We start from the raw sequence: 25234 nt of genomic DNA, 5'->3' as shown, positions 1-25234 counted from the left end.
ACGAAGCAGCCAATGAGACAGTAAGACATGCGAAAGAGCGCCCCCGCGAGACGTTAGGCTGAGTTCGGGCGGCTTGTTCTCGCACGTTCACGAACAGCTGAATGTTATTCTTGGGTCGGCCGCTCGAACGCCGGAAACGTACTACCGGTTGTCGCTGATAGTTAGTGATAAGCAACTGCAATATGGCGTTATATGTACGTTATTCGAGAGTTAATGTTTGGATAACTAGGCTGAATTCTTTTCTATCTAAACAGGAACATTCTTTCTGTGTTACGGAAAATGATGGATGTTAATTTTGCAAAACGTCCTGTTGTCTTTGGCTTTTTAAGCCGTCTCTCTACTTTTTGCTGCTGTTCAAAAATCAAAATCTCACGAGTTTTTCTGTGTGTTCCCGTAATACCCTGACGAGGAGGCGGTGTGTGATCCTGTCGGGGAACAGTGTTCTTGAGTCGTGTTCCCGCCGTTCGAGCGCGAGAACAATAAACCCGTGTCAAGAACAGGCTACCCGTACTCAGTACTCGTCCTGTGTGCGAAGCCAGCTTTAGTAAACAAACATGTACGTGTATCGGTAAATCGCGACAACTGTCGCCTACGCCGCGCTCAGTTCTCTTTCCAACATCAAGGTGAGAGTCAAAACTTTCTGTCTGCTATGTATTACTTGTAAAAGTTGGAAAGTCTATTGTACCTACTGAAGGAAATAAAATGAGCTCTCAGTCTCTGAACGTCATACAATCATAATTTACAGAACTGTTGGCCAAGGTTTGTCGATCTGTGCCTGACTTTCCGGACGGATAAGAAAACGGGGACCAGACGGATCATTGTGTACGGGCAGTACCATGTACGCAGGCTGATTTTGAGTCAGCTCGTCGTAGTGGAATAACGGGATCAGGTCAACTGGGACCCAAACCAACTCGGACCCATTCCAACTCGGACCCACGCCAACTCGGACCCAATAGTAACTCGGACCCACGACCATCTCGGACCCACGACCAACTTGGACCCACCATCTCGGACCCATCTCGAGTCAACTCAGACCTGAGTCTTGTGGTTGCACTACACCAAATATGCACCCGTAGACCAAAATGGCGTCGACTCTTGAACCTCGCAAAGAGTTTGGCCTTTTTTTTTCACTGAAAATTCAAGATTATATTTTTTGCTGGAAATTCAAGATTATGGCCGGATCGATCACTTTTGGTTTCAATTTATGAACTTTTTTATTCGCCTTTTCCCGAAGATACCCCCTAATACTAAAACTATGTGCTCAGCTCTGAATGTAGCCGCCCGCCTCTAAATAGGCCTGCAATGTGGGGCTTTTTGTGAAAGAAATATTCTGAACTGGAAACTATCAATCCCAAATTCGGGATTTATATAAATAATTCTGTGACCCCTCTTGATTATGGCACATCTTATCATAAAAAAAAAAACAACGTGGTGATCTGGAGTGCCAAAAAACTTCGGAAAAGGGCGTCAATGATTTGGTACTGTCAATCACACTCCAAAAGCTGCTCCCATTGGTTGTCCCAACATGCCCAAGCTTCCACTCCCCGATCATAGGGTTTCAAGAATGGAAGGTGACAAAATCAGTCTTTGTGGTCGACCACGCTGGTACCTCGGAAGCTAATAACCGATTAAGATTCCAGATTACAAGCGGCAAATAAGACATCAGAGGAAATGTGCCTCCATAAAAATACGACGCTCGTCTGTTACTTATCACCTGTTCCAAGACATCACTGATATCAAATCTAGTCCTGTATGGTTTTCAACCACCATGCCTGTTCAAACTTGAAAACTGAGAAATTCTGGGAAGCCTGTGCCACTGTTTCCCTGCATAACGTGTAGAGAGAATGTTACATCTCCGTAGCATGCAGTGCAAAAGTGTCATTTACCAAATGCTAAAATGTAAAAGTGGACAAAATCAAAATTTTCAACAAGCTAATCACGCTCCTTGGGTTGGGTCCGAGTTGACTCAGGGTGGGTCCGAGTTGGTCGTAGGTCCAAGTTAGTATTGGGTCCGAGTTGGTTGTGGGTCCGGGTTAGTATTGGGTCCGAGTTGGTCGTGGCTTCGAGTTGGCATGGGTTCGAGTTGGCATGGTTCCGTATTGGTTTCCTTTTTTATCTAAAACAGATTACGATAATTTGATTCCCTTTAACACCCCGAATGGATTGCGATAATTTTTCCTCCCCATTTTCCTGTTTTTCTCACTTTTTCATGATGTTAGATGCTGGGGGCGTTTCATATTAAAATGGTGAAACTCGCAAGTACATGTATGGTCGGTGATGGTCCCGCAAACGAAAGCTGAAAGATTCATTTCATTTTATTAACGATTTCAATTCTATCTGGGTTTTTTTGTGGTGCTGGGACTAAATTACGGAAATTTCCCATCCCAGGCCACCATGAGCACGAGAAGGAAAAAAAATCTCTTTTTCTGTAGTCAGATGCCATTTAGGCTATGTCCTGCATGTGTATTTCCTGATATGGTGGGGATTTTTCAACAACATCCGTCTCGTAAAAGGAACTTTTACTCATTTTATACATGTACGTTTGCATTCATTTCAATAAATGTGAGCATCAAAACCATATCATGCTCTGCATATTCTTTGCTGACTGGGCCTGGGGAGTACGATTTGACTTGGGTGCGAGTTGACCCAGGTACGGTACGAGTTAACTTGGGTGCGTATTTTGGGGTACAAGTTAACCCGGGTACAAGTTGGCCCATTTCGCTTAGGCTAGCCGGTCTGTCTGTAAGGTGCGTATCATTCCACCTTTGTTTTTCTGATTAATTTTCTCATAAACCCAGTCTTCAGAGTCAGCAATTAATGTTGCTGAATGATGATCATGATGATCATAACATGAGCTTCTAATTCATCACGTTAGATATTTTCAACACAATTTTAACAGGTAGAAAGGCATTCTGACTGTAATGTGTCTGTGTAGGACCTAACGGTACACGACCCTTTAGAGTTTTAACTTGAACTCAACAAATCGCCTGTTTTTTTTTTAAACATTTGGACATGATGGTTAGGCAACAGTAGAATCCGAGTATCACATTTTTGTAACATTAATTTGTGAACTGATTTTGAAGGAGAAACATTCTGGTCACGTACATGTATCTTCCGATACACTGTCAAAGTGAACTGTCCATCAAGTGTCTTCCAGTGCCAGAGCTGACCAAGGAGTAAACCTCTGCCATGAGTGACAACATGGAGCAGCCAGAGGTAGGTTATTAATATTGTGCCAAGTAAAAATAAATAAACATCTGGGTTTTTAAAACTAAGGCAAATTCACGATGTCCCCTTAGTGTTGCCACTGTTCACAGATGAGAGAAACCTTGATTTTTTTCATCTCATTTGTTTCTTGTCACCACAAACATGTAACAAAAGAAGCACAGTGCCCTAACATTGAGCATCCATTGTTATTGCACCCTGCTCCTTTTGTTAGATGTGCATAGTGTGTAACTATTAAAGGCTTAAAGTTAAATCATGTGGCCTCCAAGAAATGGAAGGTGGCAGGGACTTTTTTTTTTACCTTTCCAGTAAATTAAGTGATGCATAGATTTTTTTTGGGCAAGTGTTCCTTACATATTGCACATCACTACTTTTCCCTTCAGTGGTAAACCAGCCATCAGACACTGTTAAATTTAGAAGGGAAATTACTGAAGTGGTTACATAGAAAACACTGGGGAATTTTTCAGGCCAGTCTCTTGGTTTATGCACAGGGTGTCTGGTGATATCTGGGTATGGAACTCTTTCTCTTTCAACTGTTCAACGTGTTTGTACACGTACAAGAGTTGTGTTTCCTTCAGCTACTTGTACCGTTAGCTCTTCAGTTTTTGTGGTCCACCTCTGTTCATTCAGTTACACTATAAATGAATCTGTCTAACCTGGCTAGCAGAGTTCCCGGTAAGCCTGAATGACTGGCTGCTGCTTGAAATTACACGTCTATGGTTGCGGCTGCAGCAACTTTCCTCAGTGTTGTGTGTAATTTGAAACCGTAGCCAAGTAATATGGACATGTACAGGTATGGCTTTAGTCACTTGTGTCTAAGTCTGCTGTTGTCATACAAATACTTTTTTTCTTGTCTCAGCTGGGGTCAAAGTTGCTGTACAAAGGGAAGCTCGGAATTCTGTTCAGCTATTGTACAGGTTTTTTTCTATCCTGTTTGTATTCTAAAAATGTCAACTAAGCCAGTATGTCAGAAATTCAAACGTACAGTAAGCAATAGTTTCCCTTCTAAATTTAACAGTAAGTGAGCACTGACATGTAATATGCTCGGTGTAAACAAGGCAAGGTTGCAAATCGCGTACATGTACATATACATGTACCTGTTGCAGGTAATAAACTGAATGACAGAAAATGTGCTGTTTGTTATGTGAATGTTGTATTTGGGCATTGCATTACATCACCTCATATCTCATTCCCAGATATTCTACAAGTATGCACGTTTATATTAAAATATCTGCGTCCAGGAGTAGAGCTGTAAAATAGAGGGAGTCACGGCAGCTCCAGATTTTGGAAACAAAGTGGCCTGTTCATCATGTGTAGAGTGTGCAGCTTCCCTATTCTGCTAAATTGTGTACCTACATGTACATGTATTGTCCATGTGCACTGGCGCATACACCTGCCAATTTGTCTACATTAATGGTGACACTACATCAGCTCTCTTTATGATGCAGGGCTCTGCCCAGAAGGTGCCCAAACTTCTCCACACGGGGACCAACATGTTAGCTAATTTGTAGAAATGTAGCTGATTGGTTTCAATGGTCAGTGTTAATGTTAACCGTCTATTGCTGCATTTCTTGCTCAGCATGTTGTGTTTGGGGGGTCTTTTGCAATCTGTTACTCTCTTTTTTTAATGAAGGTAGTCATCCTTGATTGGGGTTAGTAGATTCTAAACTAAATAGAATTTACTACATGTAGCAAGGACAGAAATGTGTCTGAAAAGTAAGTTTATCCACCAAACTTTAATGGAATATGAAGGATGAGTAACTAAGTCTTAATTTGATGGGTTTCCTAACACCCTGGACATGGTGACAATAGTGTTGTCTGTTCCATACGTGTACTTGGGATTTCCCAACTACAGTACAATGATGCTGTCTGAGAGCCTTGTCCTTCCTGAGCTTCCTCTATAATGGACTACCTGTACATGTACATTCCACCACTGTGCAACCGTTGCTTAACCATAACTGCCAGACTTATCCATGAGCCCATGCATATTATGTGCTGCCATCACTTGGTCAGTGTGTTGGGAGGGTTGCCGATGACTGATAGTACAACTTTCCATAGTGGGGGAATGAGCACACTGCATTTTGTCTGATCCAGCAAAGGCATTCCTGTGTGTCTTTGCACCAACTGCATTACCGGGTCATGGATGGATGCCACTCCAAATAACATGTGTATTTTCTTCCTCAACTTAAATTTGCTTATCGTTCCGGGTCGTACACTGAATGCCAATGAGCTTTTGTGATGGAAATGAGACGTCAGATGGAATCACTTTGTTGTTCAATGATCTCATGTAATCAAATACATGTATGCAGTAGCCTTTTTCAAGCTGTGAAAATTTGTTTATTTCTTCTCTTCCTGTAAAATAAATCAATATATATTGATATCAATATATATTGATATCTATATATATCTTGCAACCGGGATTTTCACAAGAATGTGAAACAGATAATTATGAAGCCAGCGTTGAACTAAGGACCTGTCATCCTGACGGTCATTAGCTTAGAAAGGTTTCGTAAAGCCAGATTCACAAACTTACACGTAAAAATCTGGTTCGCCGTGATTTTATTCTGGCAGAGCAATTCATTGCCTACCCAAAAGCCTAGATGATCAAGACAAGCCCAACAAGACCGCAATTTTTTTTTTTCATTTTCCGTCGGGTGTGTTCATGAATACATGTGTACCAGAAAATCCATCCCTCTGCCCAAAATGGACCAACCCATGGCATTGTTACCAGGAGTTTTTTGCATGTTGAATATAGTGTTTCATTACTTTTGTTGCGTTTGCTTTGCAACTCATATGTATGGCCTCTTAGAAGTTGGCTCCATAAGCATGCTTGCCTATCAGCTTTTATACATGTATGCGCACACCGCATACGCGTATGTGTAGGTAAGATTTTTGATTTTTATGTCTCCATTATATATTTTTGGCTGTGCAACATCACAATCCCAACCTGTTTTCTTTGAATTTGAAAATGACATTGCAGATTTGGTAGATGTTGTCCTTGATGTTCCATATGTTTGATGTAGAAAAAATGCAAAATTGTAATAGAACTGTTTTCATTGTGATGGTGGTGCGGATGGAAGATGGGTCGGAGTGGGGTGTCAACTTTTAAAATCCATGCTAGTGTAGACTTTGGAGGTACACATACTTGTAGGTACATACATGTACATTTCTCCAACACCAGTCTCAACTGACCAACGTGAATATTTACAGCAACATAACAACCACTGACTTTCCTTCAATCAATTAATAGTTCCCTAAAACAGATTCTGTTTCTTGATATTTATTCATAATGATATATCTATTCCATGATGGTGGCTTACATGTACATGTATGTTTTTCGAAGAAGTTACGATTAAGTAACAGAAGTTCACTTTGTATTTTTGGTATACACAGACACAGTGCAATTATTCCTATCTCGTTCTCTTGGCGTATGGCACCTTTAAGCAGAAGACTGGAAAGATGGAGTCAATTACAGGTTAAATGGAGCATTTTCACAAAATGAGGCCATTTTGTTTCCTTTGACAACAAAATCATTCTTTTTACATGTATCTTAATTTATCCATAAATAAAGTGCTTTAAAGGCCACCATAGATACCATTTCTTGATACCGTGATAATAAAAACTCCACCTCCCCTTGCATATAGTGCACACACAGATTTTCTGAGCTATCACAGAGGAAAATAAATTGAACCACAAGCCACAGTTTATGCATCAAGTTAAACAGTAAGAGTTACACAACAGCAAGGAGAGGATAATTCAGGAAGGTGAGCGAGTAATCTTCATTTCGATCAGGAAATATGATACCGGTAACTACATGTACATGTACTTGTACTGTGATAATAGAGAAACCCGTCCTACAGTGATTGTGGATTCAGACACCAGCTTGGACATCGATCTTACTCATTAACCCTAACCTTCCCCAACTACACAGAATTGAACACCAGTAAAGTGTGTGAATTTGAGATACTGGGTACTGTACCCCTAAACTGCTTGTGCTTTAACATGGGTTTAGGCATACCCAAAATAAACAGAATCCAACAGTTTTTGTGCACATTTACCATATGGTGTTGGAATTTGTGTGAATGGGTATGGTTCCTAGTAAATCACTCTGGGAAGTTAGGGTTAATGAAAGATGAACCCATTCCGGTCTTGTTTTTCTCCCGTGTCTGTTACACTGTTGTCCTGGAGGGGTTTCAACTACACACATATAGTACGTGGGTCTTACACTGCTAACGGTATGAGTAATTTGAGTCATGTACATGTACACTAGTGCATCTATGTGCCCCACACATAATGTACATGCACCTTGCATGCTGTACAAATAATTCTCCCTACCGTCTGTAATACCGGTAGTGTTTGTATCATGTCTTAAAAACTACAGGTACATGTACATGCAGAGTCAATCTGCTCAGCAATTCTTGTTGCTCTTGAATGTTTGGCCTACATGTTCATGTTTGTTCCTCCAAGGGTATATGGTCAGGGTATTTTTTCATTGCAGGTTTATTTTTTTTTGGGGGGGGAGGCATCGCCCAAATTGATGCAGAATTTTTTGGCAGATTGAAACTCCGACTGCATTTTTGACATGGCTATGGCATGCAGAAACATAAATGCCGTACAACCTTGTTGCATTTGTAACCTATGGGGGAACTCGCAAAACAACAGAAATCTCTAACTAAACCAAGGATCTTTGAGGGAAAGGTTGCAGGAACTTTTAGGTTTAAAAAAAGGAAAGGCAAAAGAATTTATTTACGGAACAACCAGATGAAAAATCAACCACTTCCACTAAACCTCAAAAACTAATTGAAATTAAAATTACAGGTATTCTCCTTACAGGGAGCAGACCCAGTACAAACTTCGGCTTTTTGTCTGATCTTCCCCATACTATGTTAAATTTACTTTTGTTCACTTCTACATGTATATATTATTTAACTTGAAATAAATACGGCGAAGTCAATTCAAATAATTCACTATTTGAATATTCAACCTTCAATGCAATATCTGAATATTTGGTCATTTTGAATTGTAAGATTTCTGTCGTTTTTCATTTGAATCTGCTTGAAACAAGCCCACATCATGCAATTTTTCTCATTTAGAATAAAACAAAATTCTCCCTTTTAAGTTTTCATAAATTTTGCATTCGAACATTCAAATTCAGAACTATGAGAGATATGGTTATAATATTCAGGTTTATCTGCCTAATACCAGTACATGTACATGTGCATGTACCGGTAAATGTACATGTTTATGTACATGTACAAGTATGTTACAGGTACCGGTATATGTACGTGCATGGACATATACATGTATGTGGTCCAAATGTCATTAAAGGGACTGCATGTACAGGTATACAATGCAATCAGTTTACTACAGCCCATGACATTGCACCATTGTGTTTCAATTAACTTATTTTCAGGTTTTGTGAAGTGCTACATGTAGTTTTAGCTACGTGTTGGAGCCTGCTTGGTTTTTAGGCTAATACAGTACATACTGGTACAAAATGGTGATGTCATCCCAGGCACTGAACATAAATGTTGCATTGATCATGTTGATTTGTGTTCATGAAAACTGCTGGATTTTGCAGTCATAAATTCTCACTTCTTAAAGAAATTTATTGTTGTGGATGTATTTACAGTGTACATGTACCGGTAAGCCAGTGATTAACCATTGCTAAAATCTTTTTCATAGAGCAAGTATAGACTTCAAAATTTGAATATGGAAACATTTGAATTTAACAGTATCTTACTGATTTACATGACAATAACAAAGCCTCAGATGTCTGGAAACGCTTGGCTAGTTCATGCTTTAAAACTTGTGCACTTTTCAATACAAACTCCAAAAATCCTAGGTTTGAATACCTGTACATTGAAGAAGATGATAAAATTGGACAAAAAGTGGATCTTGTAAAACTTTATTGCACGGATCCTTTAAATTCCAAAGTTCAACTAATTGACCGCAGGCCCTTATGTCAGGTAAACCCACACACTACAGCCTACCAGCAGCTTTGCACTGTATGCATGTAAATGAACCTTACGAAGCAAATTTGGCCTACTGAATACCGGTTTATTTTCAGTTAATGTGTACATGTATTTGTAGATTATTGTTATATAACACACGAGTGCTTTGCACACTGATGCATACACCTCAGAGCAGACAGTACGGAAATGTTGAAGTACATGTAGATGTAGATGTATGCGGCGGCTCTTGTGCAAGTTTGTCTCCAACATTATGGTGAACAACTAGAAGCTCTGGAGATCTCTCATCTCTTGCTTTGAAACGTAAGCACAATAGAGTACTTTTCAACCTCGACTGCAAGATTTTGTTCATGCACGTGCAAAGTCAAGGCTGATCTGGCTCATTGTGGGTTGGTTGCATTCATGGCCTTTTTTTTTTTGTAATTTTGCACTGTGTATTTCCTTGCTGATGTTTCATGCATGTGATACATCATTGAGACAATGCAAGTTGTTTGGTCATGCTGTTTAGAGTAAACAAGCGTCAACAAGCATCAACAAGTTATTCAAGCATATTTCTGCAAAGATTTTTTATTTACAATGTTAATTAGGCTCCTACATATCAAATTCAATGTATTACATCTCTCTGAAATGATATTTGAGTGTTGAAATTTGAGCGACAAAGTTGAGCCTGTTTGTGCAGCCCAACTAGCCACCATCTTGTTTTTGTGTGGACGGCAGAGGAAAGAAAGATGGCGGCCCCTATAAATCATGAAAAATTTTCATTTTTCTGTGAGAATCTGGAAGCAAATTTGGTGTTTCTCTAACACAGTGGCGGGTGTTAGTGTCTCTAGAATATGATAAAACCACTTTTAAATCCGTAGAGGGTATTTTCAAGTTGTTGATGCTTTGTTGACGCTACTTGTGTGTGTTGACGCATGTTGACACTAAATAGCATGACCGAAGTTGTTACCCAAAGTACATGTCACACAGGGCTTCTGTATGTGTATGGTACATGTAGTGATGTACATGTCAGCAATGGTCTGTTCACCCGTCCGTCTTCTAAGTTACATGTAATTTATGACATCGTCCTAGTCCAAGTGACCTGAACCCAACAAATCACCTTTTTTGGACATTTGGACATGGTCTATTGCCCGACAATGTCCAAATGTTAAAAAAGGTGATTTTTAGGGCCCTTAACCTACATGTACGTGTACCTGCAGGATGGTCTTGCTGAGTTACTGTCTTGCTCAAAAATTGGTCAGGCTGAGCCAATTTCAGTTACTGAATATTTGAAACTTTGACGATCCCATCGATCGAATCTTCGAGCATTTGGGTGTACCAGTATTTAATTCTCACAACACACATTTGTGTGGTGGTCTACATGCACATGTACAGTATCTTACAGAGTTTCAAGACAGGGGTCCGTTCCCTAGATAAAGCAGTAGTCTGATAGTTCCGTAGACTTAATGCCAAGTCAGTTATTAGTTTGGTTTTGTTCTTTATGGTACATGCTATATCTTTGCAATCCACATAGCAAACGATGTACATGTACATGTGTATTTTTGCCTTTGAGCAGGGACAACGTTGTTTGCCTCGTCCCCCATGTGCGAATGATGGACCGTTCTGTTACATGTAGATTTAGATAAGCTGAAACCCAGCTAATTATGTTGTTATCTTACATGTATATTAGAGCCATGATTGATTTCGGCTGAACTTTGCAAACAAAACATGACTATCTCATGACTTGTCAATGTTATGATCAAGTCTAGTAGTCCAACTTCTGCTCGATGTCACGAGTTGATTTACATGTACATGTACAGGTATATCTTTAGTCCCACTTGGGGGCATTCACTTTTGGAGGGGGACACGTTGGGATCTGAACCACTTCATTGTCATGGAAAAAAAGGTAAACGCTGGCCAACCAAGATGGAGTCGATGGACTATCACCAGATTTTTTCCTTCCCTAATTTCTATTTGTTTTTTTACTTCTCTAATAATCAATCAAATATCTGAACATTCAAATGTTCGACAGAGGCCTGTGAATGAGTGTTACATGTAGAGCCCCTCAGAAATTGGTACTGGCTGCCTGGTTTGTATTTGAGTGTAAATATCGGATTCTGCCATTTGTGCAAAGGAGTCAGGTACTGGTAGCAGCGAGGAATTTACGGATAACTACCAGCTAGCCTTGCTGGATCCACGACAGGAGATGAAAGGGGATGAGAAGCAACGGTTGCTGCATGAATCCTCCGACCAAGGTAGCCAGGACCAGGAGCACTTGATAGAAACAGGTACGGTGTCCTCATTACGCCACAGAGATGGAGGGTGAAATAACTGTGGACATCTTTCAATCGTTATGTTGCACATTGTTGGTACCGGTAGTTTAATACCGGTAGATGAGTGATGCTGTGAACTTTTGTAATGGAATTTAGCTCTTGAAGCAAATGTTAGAGTGCATCAGAAATTAAGCAGATCCTTTACTCCGAGTGTAGTCTTGACGGCTTTTATTTACCGAATTCAGTGTCCAAATCATGCCATTGAAGAGCTTTGGTAGACACTACATTAAAAGTGATACCAATAATGAATGGTTTTTACACCCTTTGTATTACATTGGAATCTGTACCTTTATACGTACTGATATATCTGTTTGATCTTCAAACAAACAAACATGATCGTGACATCCCTTAAATGACTGGGTTTTTGTTGGAACTCTTGACCTCCTAAAATCATTCTTGAGCTCTTGATTCTGTTTTCCAAAGAAAGACGGCCAATGCAAACTCAAAACAAAACAAATAAATTCCCTATTTGATATTCAACCCAAATCAAGGATGGTATTATCAAGTGTGTGATTAGGCAGATTAAACAACTGACATGAAACTGCTAATAAATCTTTTGTACTGTCACGAGCCAGCTACATGTACGTGTACATCATTGCAAGGTTTCCACAGAGTTATTGCAATGAGAACCTCCTCTCTGGGACTTGATGGTAACTGCAGAAATCTGTAATAATCTGTGTTCCTATTTGTGTTGTGCTTTTATTCACATCAGCATTTATCAGTTGACTGTGGGCTTGTGACCAACAGTTAAGTTGAGGACAAGTCCTGACCTATTCGTTTCGTATTGTATAAATCACTCTTTCCTGCCCTTTTGTGGCTGTGGGAACCTTGTCTCAGCAACCAGGTCAGCCCTCACAATAGCGGGCTTGCAAGCAATTCAGTTTTTTGGGTGATCATTGTCACAACTGTGCATTGTACAAGGAGCCCCTATACAAACTGAAAGAAAAGACGATGAATGATGGCTGTGCTGGATATTAACCTTGGTAATATTTCTGAAAGGTAACTGGCTCTGTCACCCACCCTCCAACATACAGCTTGAACACTTGTGAAAATGTCAAGAACAATAGGGATGGCTTTTAATTTGACCTGGGGCTTAATATCACCCTGGAAAGTGGAATTATCAAGAGTGTGTTCGAGTTTCATCATACTTGTTTTGACAGAATACTGGAAGCAAGGTTTTCAACAAATGTACATGTACACGTCTGCTTTAGGATTAATTAAGGGTCATTCTGATCTGACGCTGTGCTGACCAGAACAGAACAGAACAGTTTATTTTGTCAAATTTCAGAGTTGCAACACGTCTGTTTGTGAGACACAGTTTTGCAGCACAGTTTCTAACATAAAAGAGTGGGATGCTGGATAGATTATACAGTTTATACCCTACGTGTACTCAACATTTCAGACAGTTTGCTCTCACTGTCATGCCAGCTGATCTCATACCGGTATGCACAGACTGTACCCGTGATTTTAAGCTTTTCAATCACTCTACATGTACATGTTCATGTAAACCTCGTTTTAGTGAACGAGGCAAAGTAAGTGTGAAACAGGAAGAGAGTGTAGTGAAAATTAGTTAAACAAACCGAATCAATGCACATGCAAAGGATAAAAAGGAACTGTGCATTTGAAGGCAACTATACAGAGCACCCTCAATCACGGTGTTTAGAAAGCCGAGGTTGAAATTTCACGAGTTCAAATCCTTTCATCTTAAACTAAATATTTGTTAAGTGCGAGGGAACAGTTTTTTGAGCCAGTGTGTTGATAACCAGATAATGGTAGGGGCTTGAGATAATAATGAACCAAGCCAGAGTTCCCTTAGTTGGTTTTAAGACTGGTTGGGTGACCTGGTGACAATAATAGACCGGGCAGAAGGCCAGGTCCCTTTTTGGATTATTGGGTTCTTAACCTGTTTTAAACGTACATGTACTTGTTTAAAACTGCTCTGTCATGCTTTTATTCCCATTCATGTGTGGCCTGTGCGGTGAAACTGAGTCATTCGTCGTTAGAGCCACATTTTGAGTTCTACTGATTTCCATGGTGCAAGACTCATGGGAAAAAGAGTAGAAATGAGAGGAATCCTCAACATTGTCGCCCACAGCAACGTCCATTTTCCTCAGGAAGTGATATTTGTACTTCAAACCAATGGGTTCTACCTGCAGTCTCTACTGCAAACTTAAAATTGCTGAAAACTCATTTTCACGAGATAAATACATGTACATGTATATACCGGTACATGTACAAGTACTCACTTTTTGGATGAAAAGTCGCATGAGATTAATATTTTTCCAAATTTTTATCGATTTTACTTCATGTTTTGTGGCCTGCCCCTCTTTGCCATATCTACCGGTATGGTACACGCACAGCGTGTACCCGGTAACATGGAGAGTGCATTGTACATGTACATACTGTGTGATGTAATGCACTGCATATGGTAAGACCATTGTACATGTAGTATGAAATTCATTGGCTGCACTGCACTTCCCTATATAATGCTTATTTGGTCGGTGATTGTCAGTGGTAGGAGGCCAAATTTTATACTGAACCCAGGGAAGTGTTTAAAACCATTTTATGGTTTTTAATCAGTTCTGTATGCATGCACCGGTACAGTGTAGTTACATTGTAAAAACCACCCATTTCAAGGAATGGGTGAACTCTCTGAGATAAATGTAGTTGGAAGTAGCCTTTGTATACCATTGAATTAATATGATGGCTGAGGCACAGTAGTTGATAGACATTCAAATAGTTGGAAAACCTTTTTTGATTAACCCCAACTGTCCTCAGTCCTCCGATCTCAGAATGTTTCTACCTGCATTGGGTTAAACTTTAGATGACAGTGTGTAAATGAAATTTCAGACTAGGCCAAAAACATTGCATTGGGATCCTGACTTCACGTGTGCTAAAATGTGTTTGTTTGTTGTTGTTTTGCCTTGACAGATCCAGAGAAGCTTGGCAACTATGATGAGGCTTTGGAGAAGGCAGGTGGGTATCTTACAAAGGCGGGGCCAAAGAAGGTGAAGGGGACTAAATGATGGAAAAGAACGTTCATGTAAACCTGTACATGTACTTATGGGTGGCAGAATTTTTGTTATGGCAACGTTGTGTTCTCCAACTTGACAGGGTTTGGCAAGTTTCACGTGTTGCTTGTGATTCTGTGCGGCTGGGCCAATGCCAGCGACGCAGTGGAGATCCTGAGCGTCTCGTTCTTGTTGCCGGCAGCCGAGAAGGATCTAGAGCTCACCAGCTACAGGAAGGGGGTCCTGAGTGCTATCATCTTCGTTGGTGAGTTTGGAAACTTGCTGCTGCCCCCCCCTTGAGCTCCGCTCCCCCTCCTTTGAGGTTAATATCAGATTTTAATCACCACACACCCCAAAAGAAACTTCACCATTGATTTTGTACTGATGTATCTCACATAATCATCCCAGGGGTACTTGTAGATCCAGGAATTTTTCTGGGGGAAGGGGACTCAGGCTGGAGATTTTTTTAGTGTCTCGTTTTTGCAGACAATCGATCACAAACAATTATAAAGCATATATGTACATGTACATGCTGTGCATTCTTTACAATTCTATTGGCACACTGATTTTAGTAATTTTTCAGTTTTTTTTGCTCAGAGCAGGTGCAGTGTGCATGTGCACATGTACATACATTTACACTTAGCTGTCCTCAGATCACCTGACTTTACGTTTACCATTTTAAGCTGTTGCAAATGGAACATCGCTGTACATACAGGGCAGGAACTTCACAGAGGCATCGGAGGCCTTGATGGCCCTGGTCTTTGCCTCAATGCCCATCGAAATGTCCTCATCTATAGACAAGTTGATTTTCTAATACAAGTGCCCATTGAACAAAGTTCCTGCCCTGTACATGCAAAGTCTTACTCTGTAAAGGATTTCCTGGTTTTGTTTTGGCAGGCGTATTGGCTGCATATACAGGTCATTAAAAATCTAACTTTCTGTTTCATTGAAGATGTTTCACAGCGCTCTCAGTTTTGTCATATGATAAAAGTTCCTGAGTATCGCACCACAGACATCAGTTACCCATTCACATTGCACTGGAATATTTTTGGAATGTGGTGTTTCAAACTACTGTACATGTATTATCAGTCACAATACTGCTTGCTAGCTACCAAGCAGCGCACTATCATCCCCATTTATAAATAATTTATCAATCAAAAAGTCAAGCCACCTCAAGAATTAACAAATACTCAGTGACTTTGGGTCTATTTTTAAAATCAAAATGGAGAAACTGTGCTTGGTACACTATGTGAGAGTATATTTTAACATAATACAGTAGAACGTTGCTATACCGAACACCGCTATACGGAACATTCGGCTGTCCCGAACATCGTCCTTGGCTCCCAGTATTTTGTGCACAAAACCTACCGAACATTATGCAGTTGCAAATCAACCGAGATTTGCCACAGCATGCATCAGAGATCAATCCTGAGCGGTAGCTTCACGAGTTTTAGGATAAACTAAATATCAATTTTGTAACTCAAGATTTCATGAAAAAACAAAAATAATTAACAGATACATTTCTAGAAACCTAAAATGTGAATGCAACGGCAAAACATCACGAAAACAGCAAATCATAGTATCACAAGAGGTTGCACTTTAGTTAGACAAGAGAGGGGGCTATTCAACATTGCAACAAAACATTTGGCAGTTAATTTCACTATACCGAACGACTGCTGTACTGAACATTTAGCGTGGACCCTGTCGTGTTCGTTATAGTGGCGTTCCACTGTATTACTGCTATGATTTGCATGAGGATTTGTTCAATATTTTTGGTAAAGTGTCTTGTGTTGTTTATCTCCCTAGGCATGCTGGTAGGGGGCTACATGTGGGGAGCTCTGGCCGACATCAATGGACGTCGCCGGACGCTGCTGTTTTCCCTGACCACCAACGCTTTTTTCGGTCTCATGTCCAGTCTCTCTCAAATCTACTGGCTCTTCCTACTCATGCGCTTCATGAGTGGAGTTGGGTAAAGTAGCACATGACTAAATTGGACAAAACGAGTCTTTAGGCCATCTTTTCAGTAATGTACTTGTATGTTTTAGTTTGCGTTATAAGGAACAAATGGATTTCTTCATTTGGACGTACACGTAGATCTCAATCAGGCATCCTGGTGCAAATGGACATCACGTGGGTGAAAAATGTTGAAGGTTCCCATTGATTCTTTTGAAGGCCTTTATATTCAAAAGTGGCCTTAGTAACTTGTGACTCATTTCGTTAGGTTGGGTCGCAAAGGATTGCTGTTTGGTGGGCCAGTTCCCTTTACAGACTTAATATTGTGAACCAAGCCAATTTTGGTAACACAAATTGGTGATCAGTCATGCTTGACTCAAACATCATCTGGCTTGTATCAAATGAAAGAGAACAAAAGGGGCTTTTAACTTAAGTGCACCCTATTGGAAAATGTTTATGACATGTAGTTCTAGAGCAGTTCACCCCAAAATTCTGGTTTCCATTTTTGAGGACATCCTCTACATGTACTTTTATCAGCTGGAATCCATTTGCTTGATGTTCTAAAGCAGTTTTTAACCCCAGAACTAAAGGCAAATCTTTCCAATAGAGTCTGGTCTTTTGACTCACAAGCGGCTGCCACAATTATCCGGTTCGTAAATGTGATGTCACTTCAGTTTAAACCGCGCCCACTGCACACGTGCACTACGCATAGGGTTACATGCGTTGAGCGCCGTTTATGTGGAACCATGGAACCGGAAGTTAACGCGTAACTTCTGCGATTGTCCAATGGGAGCCTGGGAATCGTGGCGCGTCTGCCTTTGTGACAAAGTCACTTACGAACCAGATATTTTAGCCGTCGGTACGAAAGTAAAGATTATTTCACAGAGTGTTAAAAATCCTTCGCAGCTTTCAGAAGACCAGATAATAATACACGTACTACTAAATACTGAATGAAAATACAACCCTATCTAAAATTAATGGGACAAATGTCAATTTGAAACAAATTTTGAGGTAGAATTGAAACAAACCAAAAGGTGACATTTCTGCAAAGTTTGGCTGTCCATGCAAGTTGTAGGGAAAATGAGAGTGGTCTATGCTACATTTTTATATTCTGAAATAGTTGTGTGAGCATTCAGAATAAATGTATGCTAGGCAAACGCATCTGTTCATTACCGTTGAAATATCAACCAAAAAACCTTGCTGCAGTTTCTTTTATGTTTTAATATTTTGGATAGGGTCGGGGGTTCCATACCGGTGATTTTCTCCTACTGTGGAGAGTTTCAACCCAGGCAGAAGCGAGGCATGATGATCTCGGTCGTAGCCATGTTCTGGATGGCTGGCAACATAGTGGCGGCTGCCTTGGCACTTGTGGTCATTCCTTCAGGTAAGTCAGACAATTCTGGTTTGGTCACTTTCTTCATGGTGGATTAATTTTCGGCTTTTGTGGTGTGGAACAGTAACCGAAATTTTACTCACCGACAAAGATGGGATTCGGATGGCGAGTACTCAGAATAAAGTGAGTTGTACTAGTTGGTCATTCGAGAGCAATATCCTACCGGAAGGTTAGTCCTGTCAGGGTAGCCATATGCTGTCTAACACGCACTGAACATGTTCAAAATGGCACAATGCAACATATTTTGTTCTTCAGTGACCTCCGGCTGGCCTTTTTGGTATACTAAACTGGCTCATTCTATGGGTTTCCATGCTGAATGAGAGAGGGGGGTATTTTTACATCACATACATGTAGCGGTGGCACCTGTTGGGGTCTGTTGTCTCAAAACTTCACAAACTGATAAGGTTTTTATACACCTCCCACTCACTGCTGTCCACCCAGGGCATAAATGGGCACCTGCGAGGGCAATGTTTGATAAGCCATTTGCATCTAGACAAATGGCAGCATCAAGCTGTATACTTCTCAGGTAACCAAGATGAGTTTAGGAATGTTTATGTGCCTGGTGAGCAGGGATAATGAGGACATAGCACCTTGTGTGCCAGTTATTATGGATATGTGCACTTTTATAAAAACCAATCATGATCTTTGTGGAAGTTAAAGTTCACTTGCATCTCGGATTCCTTAAAAAGCATCTACCAGCAACTTTGCTCAGTGTTAATGGGAAAAAAATCCACTTATGGCTGCATTTTGTTTCCATATCTTTCCAAATCCACTTAGAATACCAGCAACTCTATTTGAGACCAATTGCTTTATTGCCTGGCCGTATGTTTATGGGCCGTCTGGAGGCTCGGTTTAGTATAAACTCAAAATATTTGCGTAACATTTCAAAGTTTAGGCTGCAATTGAAAATCCTTAATGTGTCTGTACGTTGCCATCTTTTCCTTGAACTTGAACAAAGAGAATTTATATTTCGAATGAGCAACACTGCCATCAACTGTTATTCTGTGAACAGTTCTGTAAACACCACCACTTTCTGCAATTTTGGACCAGTCTTTGTTTCTTTTACTGTAGTGCCTGGTGATTGGATTAAAACTGCCTTCCCATTGACATGCTAACCTTCAACGCTATTTCATGGTGGTGGTTGGCCAGTTGTGCGCATAGAGATTTCCATTGTTTTGTCACTGTGTTAAGCAAGCATTTCCTTCAAGGTAAACATGCCATTTGCCATGCTTACTGCTCATGGTCTCCATGAAATAATGGGGCCTCTGTTAGCATAAAATCATGTACTTAGCAAATTTGCTAGCAGAAGCTAGCAGTTTGTATGAATTGCAACCTTGATTAGCTTGATTAGCTGTTTTTAATACTCATTTTGCTCTTGAGTATTTTAGAAGATGGTGAATGCATGCATACAGGTTATGTGGTTCACTCAGTTGTCATGGTATTTGCCAATTATTTCAGAGCGGTTTTTCTTATTTTCACAGGGCTAAATGTACTCACATTTTGCCAACGTTTATTGGCAAAAAGTGTGGCTCTGCTCTCACTGAAGACAAGTCTGTGCATTTTTTTTTATATCAGCCACAGGTCATCTTGAAACATACCGGTACATTGTACATGTAGCATTTACTAGTGTGTTGCAATCTTAAATGTTAGAAGTTTAGTAAAATATTGCTAATTTATAGAACAGGTTTTGCCCTTACCCAACGTATATATTGATAAACACTGAAAACTATTGCTACGGTGTACATGTACAATAATGGCACCTGCTGGCTGATTTATATAACAGGTTTTGCCCTTACCCAACGTATATATATTGATAAACATTGAAAACTATTGCTTCATGTACAATAATGGGACCTGCTGACTGATTTATATAACAGGTTTTGCCCTTACCCAACGTATATATTGATAAACACTGAAAACTATTGCTACATGTACAATAATGGGACCTGCTGGCTGATTTATATAACAGGTTTTGCCCTTACCCAACATATATATATTGATAAACACTGAAAACTATTGCTACATGTACAATAATGGGACCTGCTGGCTGATTTATATAACAGGTTTTGCCCTTACCCAACATATATATATTGATAAACACTGAAAACTATTGCTACATGTACAATAATGGGACCTGCTGGCTGATTTATATAACAGGTTTTGCCCTTACCCAACGTATATATTGATAAACACTGAAAACTATTGCTTCATGTACAATAATGGCACCTGCTGACTTCAGAGTGGATGCTTAAATTCGTACATTTATGGAAGCTGTTAAATCCAAAGGTATAATGAGGGGTATATTGCATTTAGTTACATGCATTGGAGGACAGATGGCGAGGTTGTTGAAAGTGAAACGTTGAATGATCTACACATTGTCAAATGAAGAAGTCTACCTGACTCCCCAAAACTGACTAAAGACACAATTGCCATTCCTTGTAATTTAGGGCAAGCTTCTCTCTGGAATGGACTGGTTCCTTCGTGTTTTTCTTCTCCACTGAAAACAGTGTATTGGTGCAAGCAAACGCTTGCACCAAATCACAAGGTATAGCAACAGTGTCTTTAGTATGGAGAATTCAAATTGTTATGTTCATGTGAATTTAAAGAACGCAGTGTACCAGATTTTATTCAAATTTCACTCGCAAAAGGCTTATTGTGATGGTATTTTTTTGTCCCTGAAGGCACAACCAAAGAGCACAAGAGGGATATTTTGAGTTATTATTTCAATAAGCATTGAGTTCAATTCCATTCAGTATAACTTTGAAAAGTGACACCGGTCTAGGTGAGAATCGAATGTCAGAAGGAGGTCTAACAACTCCTTTATCTCTTTTTTCTCTCTACGATTCTTGGTTTCTCTTCTTCAGATATTGGTTACAGCAATCCTGATGGATTCAGCTACAACAGCTGGCGAATCTTTGTGGCTCTGTGTACCCTGCCAGCCCTCACCTCTATCCTCACATTCTTCCTGATGCCAGAGAGTCCAAAATATTTGCTAGAGGTAAAACAGACGGGGAAAAGAAGCCTTTATTAACTTCAACTTTGTTGACAGCGGAGTTTTCGTTTGATGTTTGATACTGTACTGTTTTTCCTTTACTCTGAAGCAGTTTGCATGGTTTGTTATGTTGCCTTAACTTTTATTAACAGAAAGGCACATTTTCTACTGAGGTACAGGGATATTGGTAAAAAGTTGTGACTCCTAGAGATTTTTGAATTGTTTGCAGAGTTGCCAGATATGTCTACTCGGTCAGGCAACTCAGTGCACTGGACACTTTGTAGAAGTTGATATGGAAAGAGTACTAGACCGATCTACATGTACATGTATTGAGCCCATCCCCGTAGTGTTGTGACCAGTCACAGCTTTGATGTTTGTGTCTGACGTGTGCACAAAAGTCTGACAAAAGTCCACACACGCGCCTATGGTGCATATGTGCACAATGCACATAATGACATGGGGCTGAAATAGAATGAGAAGTACCCATTGGGACCAAATGCATCGGTTTTATTGCCATATACGCAACTATCTTGTATACAACTACATGTATATAGTTGAGATTTTTGCGGGTCCAGAAACAAACATGGCAATGAAGGAGTGAAGCTGTGGCCATAAGATGTGGTCTAACACGATGACCGCTCAAAGCGCACAGCGCATAGCAACCACGCATACTCAGAAGCATGGAATCATGACCTGGCCTCATGCAAACCTAAGGCCAGTTCCACAGAGCTGCCAAATGAAAAAATACTACCCAGCACCTGCGACTGGGAACCAGTCACAGACAATATGTAGTGAATGGCATTTTGGCTGGTAGCCTGTATGTGCTAATAGTTTCCTTGGCTTTCTAAATTTGTATACTTAATAGGTCTCTTGTATGCATTATCGCTTTCTATAATTATATTTTTCTGTTTTTTTTTTCTTTATATCAACCTTCAGAATGGTCGGGCTGATGAAGCCCTGGAAGTTCTCAAGACGGTCTATTCCTGGAACAAATGGGATGATAGAGCCAACTATCCTGTAAGTACATGTAAGCTGAAGATATGGTAATGTACTAGGATTTCATTTGAATATGACTTTACCTACTTTGTGCTGGAGCATGATCAGGCTACCACTATACAAAGATTAATGGGTTAACCCTGAAAGATAGGTTTAACCCTAAAAGAGCCGATATTTTTTGATATCTCTGCAGTGCATTTTTTTCCGGAACTGAGCCTTTCATAACTCTTTTCGGTCATTTTGGCCCCAATTTTCTGAAAATTTAACCCACTATTCTTGTGCAGTGCAGGTGAACGAAAACCCTGCGTTTTTGACTGTCATTGCCTATGGTGCTTAATGCATGCGAGCTGGCACATATTTGGCCTTGAACTTCAAATGACCCTAACAACAAAACTATTCACGTGATTGACTTCTAACTTCATAGTTGTATTGGAAATTAGTGTCTTTACATGTCTGCCGAGTTTTAAAAAAATCGAGCTTGCCACAGCTGAGTTCTTGGGGGGGAAGGAATCCACCCCCACCCAGCTGTGAGAGGGCCCAATATAACCCTGCTCGTTTAAGATCACCATGTGTACCCTGACTCACCTCCAGCTAACTTTTACATGCGCTGATCCCCTGTTTGTTTTGTACTCCTACCCACAACCTACAAAGTCCAAGAAGTCTATATGAGGGGCTTAGTAGCAAACTGTTGCTCCATAGTTGCACCTGAGTGCTGTGAAATATGAGGCTGTCATTGGCTGTGGGAAGAAATGTTGCATAAGCACTGCTCAAATAACCCCATGGAATGTTTGAGGCATTTGGCTGTATATCACAAGTTGGCCACTTTTTGAAAGGTGTAGTGTAGCATTCGAGTCGGGGTAAGGTTCATGGATGGATTGTTGGTAGCCGCATGTAGTCAGTGATAAGCTGTTTTATCTTTCCACCCCCTCCCCCAACCAGATGGAAACCCTAAAGCCGTCCGGGAGGAGCAGGACTCTGCCAACTGATCACGAAGGCCGGGGTTCCTGGCGGGACCGGCTGATTGAATCAGGAGAGAATGTCAAGATATCTTTCCGGATGACTGCCAAGCTCTTTCAGAAGCCGCTGACCTGGGCCACGGTACCTCTGCTGCTGATCATCTGGACCATTTCATTTGGGTAAGGGTGTGGGGTAAGGATGCGGGGTTAATTGACCCTGGGTGTGAGCTCAAGATTATGCTGGTAAACGTAGGGATGAGGGCATGTGAACTATTACACTGGTTCACATGCTGCTGTTCATCAACTTACAATTGGCTACACAGATGTGTGCTTGTGCATGACCAAAGAAGGTGAAATTTTGCTGTTCTGTGACAGCAAAGCAGATACAATCCCAGACTGTTTCATTATCAAGAGTTCAAAAGGAGAGTCAGGAACCAGTCTAACACTCAGACCTTCCACCTCACCAATTTGTCTGATTATTCACATTTAAGGTGTTTAACTTTCCTGTTTTTTTGTTTCAGTTATTACGGACTGTGGATGTGGATGCCTCAGTTATTTCTCCAGTCTGAGACGGGTAATGGATCCGTTTGCAATGTGTCCCCTGAAGACGTGAACACTACTACGGGTGGGCTCCAACCTGGTGATAGAAGGTACCTTGTCTGCCTCATTGCTTGATGTTGACAAATGGGCAAGCCTACCTTTCCTGCCCAATAACAATATGACATATCCATATGGCGCATTCCAGTGCCTTGTTAATGCTCGGTGCTCTTTACACCAAATCATCCCTGTTTGCTGGGCTTAGAAACAACCCTATCTGCCTTGAGCAGAAGCACCCCCTCATCGGTTGAAAAGAGCCGTTTTGGTCCAGAGTGTTCATTTTGTAGGTGCCGTTGCAACCGTGATGCAAACATTTCATAATCGTTTATGGACCAGCGGTGTTCAGGTCCGACCAAAAGAGCCTTTGCACCCTCTCTTGATCCAACTGGTGGCTCGTTGTTGTTGCAAGCATTCCAGGTGCTGCTGCCATCCATAAATGACCCTCGGTGCCCTGACACTTACCCATGCATTCGTATTCCTTGGGCAAGAGAGGCAAGGGAGGATAAAACTGACATTCCTCAGAAGCCAACTTACGCCCCTGTTGCAGGATGTGGACCCAGATCCTGTGATCTGGAGTAAACCCTAACCATTAGTGGCATGCCCCTGAAAGATGGCATGCTTTTTTCAAGTGTTGTCGATGGCCAAGGACACCAGTTTGCTTTGGCATTGACAGTGTACAAGTGTATGCCTTCTCATGAATGGGTTACCAGCTAAAATGTGATGCTTATGAGTCAGGCTTAAGACCAGCATGATGGGTTGCCGTTTCCTGCTGAATTTGGCATGGCAAGAAGTTTGCTCAGCAATGTCTACTGAGCGACTCGACGATGTAGGGTCCTCTCTTTACTGAGCCAGTAGAAAGAGCAATCTCTATTAGATGTCAGAGTTTTGTTAAAGATTAGCCAATGGAAGGATTTGTCTCGCTGAGTCCAAAATCCTTGATTGTTTTTGTTACGTTTACAGCATCTACCTGGATTCCTTCTACACAAGTTTGTCCAATCTGCCCGGCAACTTGGTAGCCATTTTTCTAGTTGATGTCCTCGGAAGGAAGACTTTAATGTGTGAGTCCCAAAATTGAGTTGTCTTTGACTCTGAAAGCTTAGAAATTCAGGATACACAAACAAGGAACTAAGCAACATTTAAAACACATAAATACTTTTTCTACCGCCAAAGTTTGGCTCCCACATAATTCCTTCTTGCAAAAGTTGACATGGAGTAGGAGAGCTTGACAGATTCCCTGGCTCAGGCAGTAGCCGTGTCCACATTCTCTGTTTTCCCTGCAGCTGCGAGTCTACTCCTGTCAGGCGTCATTGTCTTCTTCATCTGGTTTGTCAGCACCCGCCTAGAGGTGCTCATCGTCTTCTGCTGCTTCGGTGGCGTGTCGGTCATTACGTGGAACATTCTCAACGTTTTAGCTGTTGAGATCTACCCTACTCACATGCGGTATGTATCGAGCCAAGGCATTATAAAGAGACTTTCTAACTTCTAATTCCCTAGTCATAAGTTCAATTTAATAATTCACTGTACTCATGGAGTGCCCTCTCTTTTGATTGGCTAGTTCATGACATTAAGAGATATAATGAATTGACGGGAGTTTGCTTCTGTTTTGCACCGAATGCAAAGCTTTTTCACTTTTTAAAAGCTTATGAAGCCTCACTGGTTTAGTAAATGTCAAGAACAGTCAGTTAAAGATTTGAAAATCCATCTGAAATCACTGGATGACATCATCATGATGTCATGTCAATGTTAATCTGAAACACAGCACCTTTGATACAAAATATTCAGTTCACTTGTCCTTTTCAGTTTTCCAAGTAATTTTTTCATCTTGTG

General features: G+C 40.7%; 1 protein-coding gene across 9 annotated transcripts in view; it reads left to right on the top strand.

Annotated features, from left to right (window-relative positions):
- Window positions 1-110: 110 nt before the first annotated feature.
- LOC110988547 (synaptic vesicle glycoprotein 2C-like) overlaps window positions 111-25234 on the top strand; it is a 28640-nt gene continuing 3516 nt past the window's right edge. Inside the window, exons 1-14 of one of the 9 annotated variants that reach the window (XM_022252191.2) lie at window positions 111-623; window positions 3084-3216; window positions 6870-6989; window positions 11311-11464; window positions 14441-14485; window positions 14624-14785; window positions 16327-16489; window positions 17709-17857; window positions 20731-20864; window positions 21795-21875; window positions 22794-22990; window positions 23332-23460; window positions 24368-24465; window positions 24688-24847. In XM_022252191.2, the coding sequence (XP_022107883.1) occupies window positions 11383-11464; window positions 14441-14485; window positions 14624-14785; window positions 16327-16489; window positions 17709-17857; window positions 20731-20864; window positions 21795-21875; window positions 22794-22990; window positions 23332-23460; window positions 24368-24465; window positions 24688-24847 (1400 nt within the window). In that variant the 5' untranslated portion in view covers window positions 111-623; window positions 3084-3216; window positions 6870-6989; window positions 11311-11382. Of the gene's footprint in view, window positions 624-745; window positions 890-962; window positions 2748-3083; window positions 3217-5708; window positions 6109-6869; window positions 6990-7019; window positions 9501-9562; window positions 9587-10217; window positions 11083-11310; window positions 11465-14440; window positions 14486-14623; window positions 14786-16326; window positions 16490-17708; window positions 17858-20730; window positions 20865-21794; window positions 21876-22793; window positions 22991-23331; window positions 23461-24367; window positions 24466-24687; window positions 24848-25234 lie in introns of those variants that run through there. The other 8 variants (XM_087139558.1, XM_022252188.2, XM_022252187.2 and 5 more) reach the window with 8 other exon arrangements.

This window comes from Acanthaster planci, linkage group LG08, assembly GCF_054643075.1.
Source record: "Acanthaster planci isolate LZ-2023a linkage group LG08, COTS_SCS, whole genome shotgun sequence".
Lineage (NCBI taxonomy): Eukaryota > Metazoa > Echinodermata > Asteroidea > Valvatida > Acanthasteridae > Acanthaster > Acanthaster planci.
This window is presented reverse-complemented; position numbering and strand designations above follow the sequence as displayed.